The 20692-nt window shown below is 40.3% G+C and overlaps 2 protein-coding genes across 2 annotated transcripts; both read left to right on the top strand.

The window, feature by feature from the left end:
• The first annotated feature begins 3378 nt into the window (after positions 1 to 3378).
• Positions 3379 to 8652, top strand: LOC137502994 (matrix metalloproteinase-A-like). The gene is made up of 4 exons (XM_068230307.1): positions 3379 to 3498; positions 6065 to 6191; positions 7530 to 7625; positions 8594 to 8652. Exons 1-4 carry the CDS (start codon positions 3382 to 3384, stop codon positions 8650 to 8652), a joined length of 399 nt encoding a protein of 132 aa, XP_068086408.1. The 5' UTR covers positions 3379 to 3381.
• A 2012-nt stretch (positions 8653 to 10664) lies between these two features.
• LOC137503020 (macrophage metalloelastase-like) lies at positions 10665 to 18524 on the top strand. The gene is made up of 4 exons (XM_068230388.1): positions 10665 to 11007; positions 16441 to 16589; positions 17179 to 17265; positions 17448 to 18524. Exons 1-3 carry the CDS (start codon positions 10677 to 10679, stop codon positions 17215 to 17217), a joined length of 519 nt encoding a protein of 172 aa, XP_068086489.1. The 5' UTR covers positions 10665 to 10676; the 3' UTR covers positions 17218 to 17265; positions 17448 to 18524.
• The last annotated feature ends 2168 nt before the right edge of the window (positions 18525 to 20692 follow it).

Below are 20692 nucleotides of genomic sequence, written 5' to 3' on the forward strand. Positions count from 1 at the left end.
TCTTTTTTCTTCCTTTTTCTCTCTGTCTACCCCCTGAGGGGACGCAAACGAAGAATACACCCACGGTATCCCCTGCCTGTCGTAAGAGGCGAGTAAAATGGACGACCAAGTACGACTACAGTGTTCGTTCTGTTTTCTTTGCTAGACAAGGTAATTAGTGCAATTAAATAACGATGAACAAATAAGGAGCACGTCTAAAATTCCTAGCTCTGGTCTTAAGGCATATAGTAATCACAATACTTATGTTGATGCTGGCGAAAAGAAAAAAAAGGAATATTCAAAAATCACAAAGAGAATTTGGCGTGAAATTCACACAGAGGTGAAAGGAATTGATGAAATCACAACAAAGTGTTTGCTTCCACAAAATGTTTGCCGTAGATTGACTTCAATTAGGTACTGACAGGAACTTCATTTTTAAAGAATTCAAGGCCCAGGACAAACAGCAATTGAGAGTCCTTTAATCATTACACTGGGTCTCGTTAGTTAATGTACAGAGCTGTTCTTTTGGAAGCTAGTTTTATCCTTGAACGTACTGTATTACTCAAAGCTAAAGATGAAATGCGTCTCCGTCTACGTTATGATCCAGGATAAGAACAAGTTCCCGTTCATGTTTCTCAACCTATTATGTCATCTCACGTGTTTCTTCTTCAAGGAAACATTTTTTTTTTCCTTATCACGGGTCAGATTTCCTTGCGAGGAGTATGATACCAGGCTTCATGAGTGCGTAAATGCACCCTATTTGCAAATTGGGGAACTGATGTTTGGAATGTATTACCTGCACCTGTCTTAGAGATGTATGATGCTTCATGTATAGACTCCAGCATTGTGTAAATTATGTGATTTTGTCATTTTTGTTTGTTTGTTGCTTTACATCGCAACCAACACAGATAGGTCTTATGCCGACGATGGGACTGGAAAGGGCTATCGGTGGGAAGGAAGCGGCAGTGGCCTTAATTAAGGCACAGCCCCAGCATTTGCCTGGTGTGAAAATGGGAAACCACGGAAAACCTTTTTCAGGGCTGCCGACAGTGGGGTTCGAACCTACTATTTTGGGGAAATCCTTTGTGATGACCTTTGAGGTTGAATTCTTTCCTAGGGTGAAGCGGGCTATGCGATCTTGTAAGAAGTTCTTAATAATGTTAAAAATGTTTGAAGGGCAGTTTTGTTGCCGTAAGCGAGCTAGAATAGTATGGTGCCATGGATTGTCGAAAGCACCTACAAAATCTAGAGCAAGAAGACAGTTTTTCAGTTCAAGTCTTTTACACTGGTAAACAAAATCTGACACTGCTTTTACTGCATCTGTAGTGGATCTTCCTGCTGTGAATCCATCTTGTTGTGATGGTACCTGCCCGTGGGCTTGAAGAAAGTAGTTTAACCTCACCACAGGTAGTTTTTACAGACATTTACCAGGGATTGATGGTAAGCTGATCCCTCGTTATTCTGCTACTGACTGCAGTGTTCTTCTGTCTGCTTTAGGGATTGCTATTACGTTCTATATTTTAGGGAAGCATCCCAAATGCAAGCAATCATTTAAAATAGTTTTCCAAAAATTTGGTAGGGTATTGTGTATACTTGTTGCTCCATCAATTCCAATGGGTCCTGGGCACTTTATATAGTTAATTTTTGTTATAATATCCTGTACTTGATGGACTGCAAGTTTGAGTTTCAGTTGTGTGTTAGGAGCCCTAAAGTTCGAGTTTATCAATCTGATGTTGTGTTGTTCATCATTATCAAAATCCGAGACATCATCCGGAAAGAATTTTTCCAGCAGTGCCTTTGCTGTGTGTATCTCTGACGAGGTTGAAGATCCATCTGTTAGGGTTAAAGTAATTGAAGGCATACGTTTAGTAAAACTTGTTTTACTACCCTTGTAAATTTTCCAAGGATATTCTTTTAATTAACTCCGACTTTTATTGCGTTCTGAAGGTTTAAAGTCTGTGCGGTTTCTACTTTTGTTCAATCTTCTTGTTGTCGCGTTGACTTGTTTCCTGAGGGCATTTAACTGAGGAGACCTCAATGTCGTAATTACTGGGATGTTCCGTATTATCCAGAGGGGTCCAAAACACGGTCACCGACCCCTCATAATGGTATTAATCACAGGCAAACAGAATTATAGCATTCCTCCTATAGTGCCACTAGGTAAGGGTTCTTCTGCCCGAAGGCAGGTCCGAACCTCCGCAGAAGTGTTCCTGAGCCGGAATTTACGTGCGGTAGGGTGGCCAGTTCCTTTCCGCTCCTCCATTCCCTTACCCCCCCACGAACAGCGCGTGGCAACCCATCCAACTCCTGACCACGCCCAATGTTGCTTAACTTCGGAGATCTCACGGGATCCGGTGTTTCAACACGGCTAGGGCCGTTGGCCCTATAGTGCCACTAATCACAGGTAATGTATATTAGACACACTGGCACCACTTCCAGGTAACAAAACCCACTATGTTTCGCACATACGGGTACTACACACACGCAGCGTAAACCCATGGTGTTTCTTACACAGTGGGAGTTATCACGCGCTCCGGTTTTCCCGTGGTGTTTCTCACATAGTGGTACTAATCATAGGCAATCTAGACCCACGGTCTGATTAGTATCCATCGTAGATGGGTCACCATAGGTTTATAATGCCCGTGATTAGTACCACAATGTGAAGAACACTATCGGCCTGCGTTACCTATGAGTGGTTCCATTCTTTACGGAATACCGTGAGTGTACGTTACTTTTAATTAGTACCGCTACAAGAGGAACACCATGAGTCTGTGTTGCCCGTGATTGGTACTACTATAGGAGGAACACCATCGTTTTACTTTACCAATGATTGGTACAATTATGAGGAACCGGTGACCTGGACTTTGGATCACTTTGGACAACACGCATCATCTTCGTAAATACGGCATTGTGAATTGGATCCACTGTTTGTTCTGGATTCATGGTCAGTTTCAGATTCTAATCAGTGGACACATTTTAAAATTTTAGTTGTCGGTGCATCTGGTGTCATTAGGCCCCATTAAATAAAAAAATCACCATGATCATTATAAAATCCTTATTGTCTACTGTTTATCAACCTCTCTGACTGCCACTGATTATAAATACAAATCACATCTGGAATAACCGAAACTAAAGCTCATAATACTGCAGAGTGATTTTAGCTCGGCAATCTGTCAGAGACCTTGAGCTAAACTCTACGTTTTCTCGTAGTTTAATGATTAATTTGGCGGAAACTCTTTACGTACACGGAGTGACAAGCGGAGGGCGCCAAGTGTCGCGTTCTTGGTAAATACGAGGAAAGGCTGGAGACTGACTATGATATCATACCACAGCGGTTTGCTATAAGTAAGCGCTCATCGTCTGCTGGTCATCAGTAACCTGCAGAAGCGACGTTGACTTACAATGGTTGAGTTCGCAGTGTGCCCCTTGTCAACTCTCCTGTCGCTCCTAGTGGTCGGCAGCACGGCGATACACGCGGGTCCAGTGAACAGCAAAACACTTTCGCGAACTGAAGCCTTGGTACGTATTTCACACGATCTTTTGGAAAATGATCTAGCTGTGTCTAGGATTTAAATTATGGCCAGTATTTTTTAAGACTAATAGAAACTAAAAACACGGCACAAAACAAGTTCTGACAAAGGTGTCCCCCTGTGGGTGGTGGCGGTAGAATAACACCCACGGTATCCCCTGCCTGTCGTAAGAGGCGACTAAAAGGGGCCTCAGGGGCTCTGAACTTTGGAGCGTGGGTTGGTGACCACGGGGCCCTCAGCTGAGTCCTGGCATTTCTTCCACTTACTTGTGCCAGGCTCCTCACTTTCATCTATCCTATCCGACCTTCATTGGTCAACTCTTGATCTTTTCCGACCCCGACGCTATTAGGTTTGCGAGGGCTGGGGAGTCTTTCATTTTCACGCCCTTCGTGGCCCTTGTCTTACTTTGGCCGATACCTTCATTTTTCGAAGTGTCGGATCCTTTCCTTTTTTCCTCTGATTAGTGTTATATAGAGGATGGTTGCCTAGTTGTAATTCCTCTTATAACAATAATCACCACCACCACCACCACCACCACCACCATCTGACAAAGGTGAAAAAGTGCTGCATAATTCCTTCTTGATGATAATATTAGTACCTGTTACATAATATACATTTATACTGGCAGATCAGCAGTAATCAGAGTTATTGGAATTAATGAGGCTAATTTAATTAATAAAAGCGGTTCCTCAGGGATAAAATATTTCACCCTAACTGTTCGTAGTCTACAAATTACATAGCGAGGGTCTTAAAATTGCATCGCATAGGTTTCCTTGAAATTACAGAATAATGAGTGGTTTGTCTGCGTTGAAACCCTACAGTCTATATGGTTGTAATTTCGAAATGCAGCGAGCAGGATATGGAAAGAGTTATTAGCTACATTATTTTTACAATCTGCTTTTCGTACGGAGACAGACAGGTCTTCTAGCAACTAGGGAAAATGATGTTCTAGAAATGGAAACCAAGTAATCGTCGCCTTAAGTAAAGTGGGAAATCAATTTTAAAAAGTAAATTATCCTAATGTTGTCTCATCAATTATTTGGACTCCACTGAATGAAATGGTGTATAATTTATTATGATATGCTACACGTAAGAATTATTATAAATTTTCTAGATTATTAATGCACAAGTGAGAAATATTGCAACCTTGGCCTTGGATCTCTCTGAATTCCAGCAAGGTTATTACATTTAGTTCGACTGAACTGTCTCGCTCTTGAGCTATCTAACGCTTTTGATAGGGTAAATAATGCGAGATTACTGACAAAAATTAGGGTAATAGGACTAGAGAAAAGAGTAGTTTAATGGGTGGTTACATTTGTAGAAAATAGAAGTCAGAGAACTGGTGTAGGTGATGCGTCATCTGATCTTGTAATAATCAAGGGTGCGGTTCCACAAGGAGGTATTATTGGACCTTTATATTTTCTGATATATAAATGAACATCTGAATGACAGTTAAGGATGATGTTATACTGTATATAGAAGTAAATGAGTTGCAGGACTGTGAGGGGTCTTCAACAATGTAATGAGATGGACAGCAGACAATGGTATGATAGTAAATGGGATGAAAAGTCCTCTCACTTTTAATAATTACGTTGGTGGGGTTACAGTATCTCATGGGGAAAATGTTAGTTCCTATGTGTATAATAAGGAATGATATTCACTGGGGGATTTGTATTAAAGAGGTAGTTAAGAAAGGTTACAGACCTCTTCACATGGTTATGAGAGTATTCAGGGGTTGTAGTAAGGATGTAAAGGAGAGGGGGTATAAGTCTCTGGTAAGACCGCAGTTAGAGTATGGCTCCAGTGTATGGGACCCTCACCAGGACTACTTGATACGATAACTAGAACAACTTCAACTGAAAGCAGCAACACAATTTGTTCGGGGAGATTTCCCACAAGGCAGCAGTGTTACTAAAATGTTGCAAACTTTGGACTGGGAAGACTTGGGAGTAAGGAGACGAGATACTCGACTATGTGGTGTGTTTGTAGCTGTCAGTGGTGAGTTGGCATGGAATGAAATAAGAAAGTGAATAAGTTTGAGTGGAGCTTGCAAAATATGAAGATAAAGTTGGAGTTCAAGGGAACAGACTAGAGCAAATATTCGTTTATAGAGCGAACAGTTGGGGATTGGATTACATTATCAAGGGAAATGTTTAAGAAAAGTCAAGGTAAATATTTGATAGGATTCTACCACCTTTGCGACATTGATTGATTGATTGATTGATTGATTGATTGATTGATTGATTGATTGATTGATTGATTGATTGATTGATTGATTGATTGATTGATTGATTGATTGATTGATTGATTGATTGATTGATTGATTGATTGATTGATTGATTGATTGATTGATTGATTGATTGATTGATTGATTGATTGATTGATTGATTGATTGATTGATTGATTGATTGATTGATTGATTGATTGATTGATTGATTGATTGATTGATTGATTGATTGATTGATTGATTGATTGATTGATTGATTGATTGACTGACTGACATGTTCCTGCAGTGGAACGTCTCTAATGAGGGTATTATCATGATTTACTTCCAGGAATACCTGTCTCGACATGGATACATTAAAGGTAACACGACCGACATAAACTCAGGACCTACCAGTAGAGGCGCTATCAACTCAGCCATTAAAGAGTTCCAGAAATTTGTCGGTCTGGCTCCGACAGGTAAGTCCCGTAAGAAAATCACTAAATGTTATCCTGATGCATATGCATTCTGTAAATACTTTAGTAAACCGGACTTCTTCAGTGCGAAGAAATTCATTTAAATAACAAACTTTCACGCTTTTATCAAATGATTGATTCTGAAAATCCGTGAGAATTTTTTCAAGCTGTCTCCAGTTGAAGCTTTTGCAAAGTTTGTGGGTATTCAAAATTAAATACATGCCCCTCTGGTTCGAATACCACACAAAACTGGACGTCCTGTATCCATGATCACTTGTCTGTTTGTTGGAGAAATTGTTGTCTGTCTCTGACATGAGTGTCATCACTAATCAGCAGATAACTCCAGACACATTTACTTCAACACTGAAAACCGTTTGAGTCCCATGGGTGGTCATATTGGAGTAGGAATACAGTATGTGTAACATAGCTTCTGAAATAGTACATACCATACGTAGAATGCATTCTAGATGAGAAATGTGTAGCCACCCGCCATCCCCCTGATTCAATTATGCATTGCTCAAGCAGGCTGTAGCATTTTCATTGGCTGAGATACGGTCGGATAATACATCATCCCACCAGTCAAAGAAAACGGATTCCGTCACCAACCCTCTCACAATTCGAACACAAGTAAATTCAATCTGTAACGAAATAATGTACAATACGGAACAAATTATTCGTTCGTCATTAGCAGCACATTGCGGACGGCTTCTCACACTGTCCAACATAGAATGCGATGCTATCATGTCGACATACGGAATAATAGAGGCCGAACAGCCGCTTCGTGCCCTTAATAGCGGCTGGGGGCAGAGGGAGGGTTACTTTCCCTAATCTCTTTTGTTTGATCTCAGAACAAAGGGTTTTTCACAAGGCGGACCTAACCAATCCAGACCAATGGGATTGTCACAAGCCGGCATGATAAATTAGTTTAGGCAAAGTATCAAGACATGACAAGGAACATTTGACTTGCGTAGTATTTATTTAATAAAATATTCAATAATTCACAAAATATTAGACAGAATTTCCTTGACAATTTGAGTGTGTGATTATAAGTTCAGTCTGGATTGTTAGGCAGTGACAGGTTACTTAAGCAAGTAACAAGTGTTCAACAGTTCTGCTATGAGATTTGCATAGACATTAGGCTGCTAGAACTCCTGGAATTTATGTTTCTCTTACTGCATTGTGGAAGAACGCATTGACGACACTTACTAATAACCTATTACTGCATAAAATCTACCCATAAATTTTTTTTAAACAATTTCAGTGAGAAACAATTAGTTATAAACTTTGACATTTCTATCATGGTAAACATTAATAAGATTATAGTTAGTTGTTCTGTTTTAGGCGATCTGGACGAAGCTACAATTAAGAAGATGATCACGCCGTTCTGTGGAGTGGAGGATAGAAATTATTCCAGGACTAAGCGTTACACCTACTCAGGTAAGATAACAATAGGCCAAGTACAGACATTTGATATTTTTCTACATATTAAAAAAGTCCTGCTGGAAAATCCGTCACTTTGACCTGTGTATCAATTAAGGCGCCTAAAGAAACATTATTATAACTTTTATTATTGTTATTGTACCATTCACTAAGGTCTGGGCTGCAGTTATTTTTACTTTAAGTTTTCTTCTCCCTTCAATCACCACTTCATTTTGTAGCTCGTTCTTGATCTGAGAATATCGTTCTAGTCCTTCCTTCATTTTAATAGCCATCCTTCTCAACAATTTTCTATTTTCACATCCTCTGTCTTGACTTCAAAATTTTGTACGTCGTGGTGGACTTCGTTGCTTCATGGGACGTTTTTCTTTGCTCTTCCTGTAAGGTACGTTACTTTAGTCCGTCCATAATTACTAGCACATAGAGAAACTCATGGCTAATGACTTTGATTAATGTATTTGTACATTAGACTGTAACATGAAGTACAACGTGTTAACTGGATAACTTTTGAACTAAACGAAGGATTACGGAAATACTCAATATAATTTTAAACATTGCGAATGTAAAGGATTGAATTACCTCATTAGCCAATCAACTAATGAGTATTTCAACGAAAGGAAAGGATAACAAAAAAGATTACCGTGTTTCCACAAGGATGGCTTCTTTCACCCTTCTTTTTCCCACTGTACATATACAATCGTCGTTTACGTATTTAACTAGGAATTATACTGTACAAATTGTCCGGAAATGTTCGTTTTGCTTCCTATTGCAATCATTAATATGTGTCTTACTTAGCAAATTTAGATGGTCAACAACAGAAAGGCCACAATTAATTAATTATATTCTCGGTGTTTCTGTGTGCTTGGTGAAATTCATTTACTCTTCTATCACGTACCAGTTGCAAAACACACTTCGTACAATTCACCAGCGTGTAAAAGTATGAAAGTAAACTTTCTGATCCTTCCCAGGTCCTTTTGAAAGTCAGATGTCGGAGTCTACGAAGAAGACTACGTTATACTCGTTCTGAACACTGGAGCAAGACGTCATTCACGCGTTATTCGAGCTAATAAAGAAAAAGTTTGTTGTCTCGCCCCTGAGGGCCAGAATAGAAAGCATATAGATTATGAGTTCGAACCCACCACCTCACCAATTCCAGATGACTGCCGTAGGCCAAAGAATCGTTAAGGAAGTGTGCAAAATGTACTCGGAACATACTATCAACAGCGTTAAAGAACTTGTTTCGATATCCGACCCTACTGTCAATGGATACCTTCATGACCGTAATTTTACGTTGTTATTCGAGATGAAGGAACTGCTAGGCAACACTGAACGTACTGGGTCTGTTCCGGGAGAGACGAATATTTATTTAACATGAGCTCTTATTCCGAATTGAATTGCAGACACATCTACATGTTACTTGCTCCATCGGCCCCCTGTAAACCGCTGCTGTTGGCGTATTTCTTCTATCAGACCTCATCTGTTAGAGGTTAGAAAAGGCTAAGAGATGAAGGGCAGAAAGATATGTGGGAAGAGTAAGTATTTCACCACTAGGTCACTTAGAATGTGCTGCTATCAGCCGGAAGTAAAAAGGTGGTAACATAGGCCAACATTAATTCAGCTTTTTACCACTAGCTCACATAGAATGCGCTGATATCGCAAGGAGAAATAAGTGGTGATTTTGGAGCAGGGCCCACCAGCCGGAAATAAAAAAGTGGTAATTTAAATTAATCTTTTCGCCACTGGGTCAATTAAATTGGGCTGCATTAAGGCGTAAATAGAAAAGGGTGGTAATACATATTCGTTCAACTTCTCACCACTAGCTCACGTAGAATGCACTGCAATCGCACATCAAGAGGAAAAGCGTCATTGGCAGCCTCTTATTGAGCATTCTCCTTTCCAGAGGTCAGTGAGAGAAAAGGTAATTGCACTTCGTCTTAGTTCCTAAATAGAGATGTTGGCAGCCTTGTGCACCGCGTGAACGTATCGGGGATACGGTGAGCCATTGCAGTGATATTGCATGAACAGGACTGAAGTAGTGCTGTTTATTTAAATACATCACCACTTCGTTCATGCCTTGCGATCGAGCCTCTGCTCAGACTGAAATGTTATACGAAGGAAGGATTATACATATCCCTGAGCCGGAAAAATGGTATGATGGCGTATTGTCCATCACTAAGAATATATCATTTATTACAGTCAGTCGCTACAACGTTGAAAGTCGCAAAATGGACGACTGAATCTTTCAGAACAACTCGATATGGAAATTTCATTTATGAGGACCAAGGCTCACTGTTCATTTTCAAAAGAATAATCAGTTTTTGAGTAACTTCTCCTTTTTCAAATCCAAGGGTGTAAGTTTAGAGTTAACGGTACCCAAAGTATATCAAGCTGCAGTCCTTGAGATTTTAAATATAATAATTAATAATGGACAAAGCGCAGAAATAAGAACCACATCTGTATATGAACTACTACATGCAGCTTGCATTCAGTAGACTGAGTGAACACACAGTGATATGTCATACGTTGATTGAAAAAGAAGGGGAATTCTATTTTAATTATTTTCTCTTTCAAATATTAATCATAACATTCCGTAAGTATGATTGTAACGCAGAAATTTGCTATAAATTCTAACTATTTCACCGAATGTTTTCAAGAATATGTCGCGTACATGAAACAGACAGGAGGCATTTTCTATGAATACGCCTTGATATTTCTACATACGCTATGAGCACGACAATCTGTAAAATTTCACAAATTAAATCCTACTTTCATAATATATAAATCTATTTCTTCGTTTTAGTTATTAAAAGTATGCCAATATAATTTGTTTTCCTGAAAACATTAGTTTTGGTCATTACCTGGTTCCCATGATCAGGTATTCTGTTGAGTTCAATGATTTCATAGCCTCTGTTTAAGGGTCATTTGTCTGCCAGATTTTTTTAAATATACTGAGAGGTCTACGGGTCTCCCGTACAAACGTATAAGCATAATGAATAAAATGCAATGTCAGGCGATTTAGGCGGCCACTAGATACATTTCTATAGGTCTATAATGTGTGTTTCTTTGTTTACATCAGGTCGCCCATGGAAAAGGCATCATCTCACCTACATCGTCCTTAACAATCCGCCCAGCCTGTCTTTCTCTACAGTGAATCGCATAATAGCACAAGCCTTCAAGATGTGGTCGGACCAAGCGGATCTTACATTTACCCGAGTATCGGACCCCTACAAGGCTGACTTCAAGATGGAGTTCGTTGCAGGGAGACATGGGGACTTTTTCCCCTTCGAGGGACCTGGAGGATATTATGGGCATGCTTCTCCCCCTCCGAGTGGAATAGTGCATTTCGACATTGAGGAGTTCTGGACTGACCGTAGGAGGGATGGTGAGTATCATTCATTTAGAGCAATACACCTGCAATCTCACAAGATGCATATAAAGAACTAGCATGCACCCGCGGCTTCGCCCGCACTTGTTAATTAAATCGCTACATGCTTTAAACCATTTTTTAAAGGCAAAAAGAACTTTAGGCCTATGTATATTAAAAGCCATCGTTTATACATAAATTGCTTGAATTACATTGCGAAGAATTACCCAGTAATAACCGGAATAACATTGCCGTGGCGAAGCTTGTGTAGTACACATTTCTGCTGCTCATTGCCAGTTCAGTCCCGCCTGTGTTGTCGACCTGGCTCATTCTGTTTTTTGCTACCGCTATTTTGCACTTTTATCGTTTTTTATGATAGCATGTTTAAGTGAATAATGTGCAGCTGTGATATTTTGTGTTCTACTCGGTAAGAAGGCCCGATATGAGGCACACAGGAGACTGGTTCTTCCACCACGACAACGCACTTGCGCACACAGCCATCTCGTTAGACAGTTTTTGGCTAAAAATCGCATGGTTCAGCAGCTCCACGCACCTTGCTCGCTTGACTTGGCTCCGTGCGACTTTCACTTATTTCACGCAGGAAGAGGGGCATAAAAGGACCCCAACTTGACAATAAAGAAGAGGTCAAGAAGAAAACGAGGGAGAAGCTGTCAGCCATTTCTGAAGATGTCTGCGGAAAATGTTTCGAGCAGTGGTTGCACGGGTAGGACGAATATATTCGTTGTAATGGAGAGTATTTTGAAAGGGATAAGGTTATTTTGTAAAAATTTGAAAATACATAGCTCTTAAAGAAAGTCCGACATCACTTTCTTCACTGAGAGTTGTGTTCCATAGCAGACGAAAGGGGCATTCATAATCCTGAGCAGTGTTGCCAACTTAGTGGATTTTCCGCTAAATTTGGCGGAATTAGAAGACTGTCGGGGGAGAAATATATCATTTAGCGGACAGCGGAATTTTTGGTGGAATTCTAGATTTATTATAGCGGAATTGAGTGTTTTATCCATTTTACGTTCTTTTTAAATTTGTACTCCAGTCTGTCTCCGAGCTTTTCCGTATTTCTTGTCAGGTGCTAGCAGTCACATGAGGAAAACCTGTTGTTTGGATTTTATGTTATGAGATCGTAGTATCATACATTTGTAATGCGTGGGGAAAGGGTACTTATCTCTCAGTTGACGAATGACAACAGATAACGAAACTGTGAGAGAGTAGCATTTATATTTATGCTGTGAAGGAAGACCGTTTAATGAACTAGCCTGTTCTGTGTGTGGTTCCTGAGGTAGGGGATTCACCTAGTTTGCACCCGGCACTAAAGCGCCTACAAGTTTTAGCTCGCCCGCTCGCAGGAAGGGGGTTAATCCCAGTGAAACTTACAGATCAGGTGAGTACAGACATTTACTTTTATTATTATTACTATTATTATTATTATTGTTCATTTTTATTGCTCATTATTTGATATCGGATTTCTTGGCGGAATTTTAGCGGATTTCTCGTAGTATTTAGGGGATCTTGAAAATATAAGTTGGCAACACTGATCCTGAGAAGGGTAATTGGTGTCACAACCGTCTGCTCCAAGATATTCGAGGGTAGTCCAGGCGACTGCAATTTGTTTAAAAGCTCTGTCGTGTAGTTGACACCCTCATCTATATCGCGTGTCCTGTCGCTAGACTTGTGCACTTGTAGAATGTCGACTAATTCTTGTAAAAGTTGATGCTCACAGCTTCATTTCTCGGAGGAAGAATTGCTGTTTGTCACAGCCATGCGTGACAATTTCTAATGAATGAAACGAATATCGGGTAAATGTCGAGAAAATAAATAATTGAAACGATAAAAATTAATACAATAATTAATGAAGTCATGTCTTGACCCGTACGAAGATTCATCTAAGAATACACCTCTGTTAAGAATAAAGCTCTGCTTGCCACAGTTTTGGTTGGACATCGCACAAAGACAGAAGACAGACAGACAGACAGACAGACCTACTGAATATGGCTCCTCATATTGGGGACCTAAAATGGCTTCCTACGCCATGGACTTATAATGACTCATTGACTTGTATTGCACGTTTCCTAGCGACGGTGAATGTATGCTTTTTATCCTGGTGACTGCACGATGGATTATTAATATAATAAATATATTTCCGTTTAATTTTCCACAAATGCAAGACTTTTCCTGTACTATTGAGACGATATGGACATAAACCGTACCTTTTAATTACCTCTGGTTTAAGAGTTTGAGTTTTGTGAGACATACACGTTAGTGTTTTATATATATACTAGCGTACTCGTGCGATAACTCTCGCATGTGAAGGTCCGCTTCCCCACTCTCACCCCCCATTTTCTCCCACATCCGTATGAAGGGTGAATTTGTCTCTGACTTACTAAGCTTCTTTGCATACAATGTTTGATTTAGTATCATTGGTATCGAGTACCATTTAACCGTAACTACCCCGGTGTGTTATGCATGAGTTAAAACAAACATGAGTCATTATTTCCATTAGAATGTCAAACCTCACCAAACCAAGCATCGGTCAAATATTCCCGGACACTCAATGACAGGTCGAACCACGTATTTTCATATCCCCTCCCGAACTCCTCCTCTCTGAAGCTATCTGGCCAAGTTTTGAAGCACTCGCTACGTTATCCTAAGCTGATTACACGACAGACTATGCCAAGCTCGGTCGCACGACTCCTACGACTTGATGACAAACGTATGCTTGAGCATACATGCATATATCCATAATCTTGGTCATCTTGGACGTTCCGACTGGAGCTGAACTCTGACTTAAACGGCTTCCAGATCCTCTCGGGGACCTTGAAAACTATGGACTCGACATTAATATCTGTGTGTTAGAGGTTTCTTGCCCCAATTTCGTTTTTGTTTGAGATAGCAAGTCGTACGTGTAGCAAGTTTGGTTGAGAGCTATGCTGGAACATACGAACTTTCATCGGTAATCTCGATCAATTCTGACGTATTCTTTCCCGCTCCTTCTCACCACAGTGCCCGTGAGGCTGATCGTGGACCTCAGCGACCCCAAAACTACGGATTGTACATGAATATAGGTCGTTTTCTATTATTTCTGTACTTCAACACATATCCATCCCCCGACCAAAGGAGTCCTATGAGTGTCTTTCACAACAGTTTTGGTTGACTGCTATTCCAAAACTTACATGCATAATCTCGCTGCTGTAGAATCTTAGAGCTGACGTTGCCGTGGTTACGGAAGTACATTCTTTTATCTGATTCCTATAGCAGGGGTAGTGCGGTGCCAGTATCTCCATAACGGTTGGTTTTAGGACCTTAAAACATGGTTTTAGAGCCAGCAGTGTTACCGAGTTTCGTTCTTTGCATCAAGGAGCTTTGTCTCGTCCTTGTACGACAAAATCGATATTTCGCCTATATTAGCCTATTATTTTAAATCTCCCCCCACCCCTCCGGCGCCATCCACCACTAGGAATGCTTGAAAATAAAATACAGCACATGTCCCTCAGGAATAATGTATATTTACATTAGTAAAATAAGTTTTAGAATCGGTCCACTGGTTTCTGAGATTACCTTCCAGATATACACGAACTCACAAAATTCGCACTCTCTCCTTATTATATTAGGGTAGATGTATTACATAAAATAAATATATTTCCGTTTGATTTCCAAGAAATGTAAGATTCTTCCTCTACTATTGAGACGATTTGGAAGATTTTATAAAACCCGAATCTTTTAACTCCTTCTGGTTTTGTGAAACATACGCATTAGAGTTGTATGCATATAGATAGATAACACCCTATAGTAAATTCACTGTGCGGACCTAGGATATTGAATGTACATATGATCTCGTGATTACGTTTTGTTTATTTGTTAGTCACTAACGGACAAACGTTCACATTAAGCTGCAGTACATTTAACTAAGTTTCGACACAGTGATCTTTTAACAGCAGTTGTAGTATATATTGAGCACAGACTTGGGGTAGTACATAATGCACAAGTACTTAGTTGATAATTGTTTCAGACTAGTCAAAATGTTTAACTGTATCCTCGTTTAATTCCACAACCCCTGTCTTTAAATAATCAGAAAATTAGTCTGACCATAGTTTTTCTGCTTTCTCCTATTCTCCTCTTACCCTCCATGACAGATTCTGTTATTCTACTAAGTATCCGGAAAATCCACAGCTACTTTGCAGTCATTCGACCAGGTCAGGAATGGAATGAATGTTATTCCCATCTAGCGGCGAGGTTAGGAATTGTTCCGGCTGTCGAAGCTTGTCGCACTCCTCTGGGGCAATGATTAATGACTGACAGATGAAAAGAAATGATATTGGAGAGTGTTGCTGGAAAGAAATATGACAGGGAAAGCCGGAGTACCCGGAGGAAATCCTGCCCTCCCCCTCTCTGCTTTGTCCATCACAAGTCTCATATGGAGTGACCGGGATCGAACCGCCGAACCTATCCACCCCCGCAATTCATCTTGCACCTAAACCAGCTTTCGTTTACCGCTTCATCCATCCAATTCAATCGTACTTTATCCTTCGTCTCCTCACTTCCAGTATCCTCCTGCCTCCTGATCGTAGCAGCGATTATTCTCAATACTACCAAGTATTCTACTTACGAATAAGATAACCTGAGTCCACGCAAATTTCACTTCCGTACAGCAAACTTGATCTGAATAGAGACCGATATAAAGTTAATTTACAGGGCGAGTTGGCCGTGCGCGTTGAGGCGCGCGGCTGTGAGCTTGCATCCGGGAGATAGTAGGTTCGAATACCACTATCGGCAGCCCTGAAGAAGGTTTTCCGTGGTTTCCTATTTTCACATCAGGCAAATGCTGGGGCTGTACCTTAATTAAGGCCACGGCCGCTTCCTTCCAACTCCTAGGCTTTTCCTTTCCCATCGTCGCCATAAGACCTATCTATGTCGGTGCGACGTAAAGCCCTTAGCAAAAAAAAAGTTAATTTCGTTCGGGAGCTGATTTTTTCTTACAGAACACTGTTGATTGCAACTGTAAGCTCACCGCATTAGCTTTTCTGTAAAATGATTCAGTCTCACTTCCTTTACTACTGTGCTGAGAGATTACACAGCCTAAATACTTGGAATGATCTACCTGTTCCATCATTGTACTTTTTTTAAATTAGTAGTAACTGTTGCAAAAGTCCTCCCTCGAAGAAGCCTGCATCTGCAGACAGTTAACAGGAAAAACATGGGCCATTATTGCTGCTATCACCAATTTATAACTTTCACCCTCAGAGTACACCGATTAACAACCCCCCCCCCCCAACATCAGTAACACTGACTTCACCGACCATCCCCTATTATTATCCTTTCTTCCTTACAGAATATCCTATTCGTTATTCTGATTCTTATTGATAGAAGCAATTAAATGTCACCACAAGGACCTCCGAGTGTTTTTTTTTCTGATTCCTAATAAATTTAATGTTTTAGGTGTTAGCTTACTCCGAACCGCTGTTCACGAGATCGGACATGCCCTGGGTCTGGGCCATTCCAGTGAGAGATACGCAGCCATGTACGAAACTGACATTGGATATATTCCCAACTTCAGGCTGCATCCCGATGACATCGCAGGCATACGAGTGAGTACAATATTATCAGGATATGACTTGTACAGTTACTGAAATTCTTGTTTCAAATTCTCATCATTTCGAAGTACACTACTGTCACCTACAAGCGACCTTCAACATCCCTTGAGGTCAGTAACCTTTCGCATAGAAGATACCCAGCAATCCACACAGACCTCTTGGATTGCTTCAACACCTAGGTTTATTCATTCATTACGAAAATAACTGAAATGCCTACGCTTCCTCACACATATTCAGTTTTCAATTCTGAGTAATTTTCACTAAATTTATCTCGAAATTTTCTACGCTGTGAGACAAAATACTTGCAAAGTTATCACACATTTAAATGACTCTCAGGATATATACATTTCCATAAATTATCTTTATTCATCACGAAAAATATGGGTGCTAATCCTGACCCTTGTGGTACTTCAGTTACTAAATAATACTCAATCTATTAATATTTACTCCTCACTTTGTACAACACGGATTTTTCTAAATGTTGAAAGTCTATTAGTGTATTCCACTCTCAATTTCAGAGCGATGTTAAAGACACTGACATTTCTTGACAGTAACAATATGGGCCCCTCGTTCTGATTTACAGAGCCTGTACGGTCCTCCTTTACACAGACGCAGAGGCTAAAATCCAGGACGGATGAGGCAAGGGAACAACAGGAACACACAGGTTGTGGTAAGTCTATCAAAACAAATCCCCAGTAATTGTAAATCCAACTGTAAATATTTATACATATTGGCCATGTATTTACGTGATTTTTTGTTCCTTACAATTAGTAATAATAATTATTACCCCCTTACAACATAAAACATTATGCTATGTGTGAAACTACAAGGCTTTGTTTCTCGCTATCGCAGGACCAGTCCGATGACGACAAGTGCCGTTACCATGACAACCAGAGTGCAACAGTCCCCATCGAGAACCGCACAGCTGTGATATTAAAAACACTCCAACTAATTCATTTACGTATTAGTTCATGAGCATTTAATTTTCTCTGACATATAATATAGCTCTGTAGAAGTAATTTAATTTTTAAAAGTGTAAATGTATTCATAGTTTCTAATAAGATATTTAAAACATAATTTCAAAAGTAATTTCCCTTGGAACATGCCTCATGTCTTGCAGAGGATATTGCATCAAATTCAGCCGACGTTTTAAGAAACACATCTCAGAACTTAATTCGTAAACTCAGAGATTGGATTACACATCTTTGTTAAGAAAGAAGTTCTAAAATTCAATATCAGAAGCAGACAGTTCTTGTTCCACAAAGAAAACTGTGGATCTTGAGGCTTCGATTCCGCAAACTCGCTGATTGTGCCAATTCAGGGTCCCATATAAACTGTTCATTCACTGCATCTGTATTGGGGCGAGATTTCAATACACCATCTCTACTTCCTTCACTCTATTCGGCTTATCAGAGTCATTAGTGGTCGTATTGAATGGTGTCGATTAGAACTGCTAAAATATTAAAGTGAATATTATTGTGAACTATGAGGTTATAGAGTGACCAGATTCCTTGGTTATTCCTTGTTTAAGGGATTACAGAAGACAAATACTTTTGCACAGTGGTTGGGAGTCCTTTGTGTAAGTTCAGAACTGTAACCATCGCATCTCACTTGGTTTATGGTAATTTTGTGTAAGTATGAGGCAAAAGCACGGTTATGCATATAACATCCACTCTTCCTGGAATCACACCTGACTGCGCCTGTGTTCCATCAAGTGCCGAATTAATTTGTCCTTTAAGTGCGATGACAAATTTCAGAGCAAGGAAGTATGTCAACAAGAGAAGGTCTTGCTAATGTGAAACTGTACTTAGAGTGAGACTGAATTTTGTGCATAATTCAGGTGTGTTATAAATGTAAACTCCAATTATAATGAACTTTGTATACAAAGATACATTTGAGTTAAAATATAAAGAGAGGAATACAAAAATATTTGATGCCGATATTTATTTATTTTTTCTACAGAATATCCTGCACGCCTTCCTTATTACTAGATCTTCGGTTTTTACCTTGTAACAGGTTGGAATGCCAACTAGTCTGGTTATTAGAAACAGTCGAGCAGCTTGTTCTTCCGTAATGCAACACGAGTGACATTAATTCTAGTACTCCCATTGTCTATGCAAATCTCATAGCATAGCTGGATACGGGTACATATCCCGATCATGTTAGGACGGCATCCTCTCGATATCGACATACCTCGCCGAAAATAGGAATCAGCAGTAATAACATTTGTTTGTTAAGAAGAAAGATTTATTTTCCAGTGCAGACTTATTTGTTCGTTTCTTTGTTCTTAGTTTAAAGTAGAATAACAGCTAGGTCATCGGCCTGCGGACTTAGTTATTGTAACTTTAATGCCCTTTTATTTTGAGTAAGAAACCCCTGTTGGTGGGGGACGCAGAAGAATAAGAATACACCCACGGTATCCCCTGCCTGTCGTAAGAGTCGACTAAAAGAGGTTCAAGGGGCTCTCAACTTGGGAGCGTGGGGTGACGACCACGGGGCCCTTATCTGATTCCTGGCATTGCTTACACTTACTTGTGCCAGGCTCCTCACATTCATCTATCCTTTCCGACCTCCCTTGGTCAAGTCTTGATCTTTTCCGACCCCGACGGTATTAGAGCATTCGAGGCCTAGGGAGTCTTCCACTTTCACGCCCTTCATGGCCTTTGCCTTTCTTCGTCCCTTACTTCATTTCTCGACGTGACGGATCCCTTCTTTTTCTTCTTTTTCTCTCTCTCTACGCCCTGTGGGTGGGGGATGCAGCCGAAAAATGCACCCACGGTATCCCCTGCCTGTCGTGAGAGGCGACAAAAGGAGGCGACCAAGGGATGATTGTATTAGAACCATAAAACTACTTTTGATTTGTACCATCATCTGGGAAACGCCATGACTCGCCTTTACTTGTGAATAGTACCACTATATTAGGTACGAAATAGGTTTGTGATTAGTAGCAGCAGAGGGTGGTTCCCCTGTGGGTTTCCACTACCCGTGCGTCGTACCCATGTGAGCGACACCGCGGGTCTGGGCGTTGCCTGTGAGTTGTACCACTATGTGAGGTACACCATGAGTCACGCTACTTTTGATTAGTACCACAACATGACACATAGCGTGGTTCTAGTTTACTAGCGACAAGTACCATTATGAGGGCCGTTGTCCTGGATTTTGGGACCGCTTTAGACAACAAGCATCCTCGATTCAGGATTGTGGTCAGTAATACTATTTTTTATAATAGTTTTTGGGTCGGATCCACTGACTGTTTTAAATTCATATCCATCCATTCATTCTTCATGACATTTTTTTTATTTCTGTCAGCGGATGATTTTGAACTTTTCATTATATTTCATTTCGTACAATTAGGGGCAGATGACCTAGATGTTAGGCCCCTTTAAACAACAAGCATCGTCATCGCCATCATTCTGGGTAAAAACACTAACTATGACGTACCTGAAAAAGATACACAATATTAAACAAGAATTCATTAGTCTAACATTTGCTTAACGTCGTACCGACACAGATAGGTCTTTTGGCGACAATGGAATAGGAAAGGCCTAGGAGTGTGAAGGAATCGGCTGTGGCCTTAATTAAAGTGCACCCCCAGCATTTGCCTGGTGTGAAAATGGGAAACCACGGAATTCCATATTTAGGGCTGCCGACAGTGGGGTTCGAACCCCCTATGTCCCGGATGCACATGCGAGCGCCCATAATCACACGGTCAGCTCACCCGGTATCTGGAACGTCCGTGTTCCACATGACTCTTGACTTTGCGATAACAAGAGATAACAAGTCACCGTTCTATAATTCCGCAACTGGTTATCTTAAGAGACGATCAAGATTTAACTAGCGTTTAATGACTCAGATACTTTTGCTGTTAACTCTAACGTACAAAACTCAGATACTAGCGCTCACGTCTGTCGGTTTAACTGAGCCGGCGAACAAGAGAATCCCTACGAGTGGACCGTTCGAGTGGCCAATAAGATAGCGACGGGATGAGCAGAGCTTAAGTAACACACACAAATCTGAATAACTGCCCTTCTGAATGCTTTCTTTAATAACAGTAGATTTTGGTTTATTTTGAACCCTAATTTTATTATGTCGATAAA

Source organism: Anabrus simplex, chromosome 14 (genome assembly GCF_040414725.1).
Source record: "Anabrus simplex isolate iqAnaSimp1 chromosome 14, ASM4041472v1, whole genome shotgun sequence".
NCBI classification, from domain to species: domain Eukaryota; kingdom Metazoa; phylum Arthropoda; class Insecta; order Orthoptera; family Tettigoniidae; genus Anabrus; species Anabrus simplex.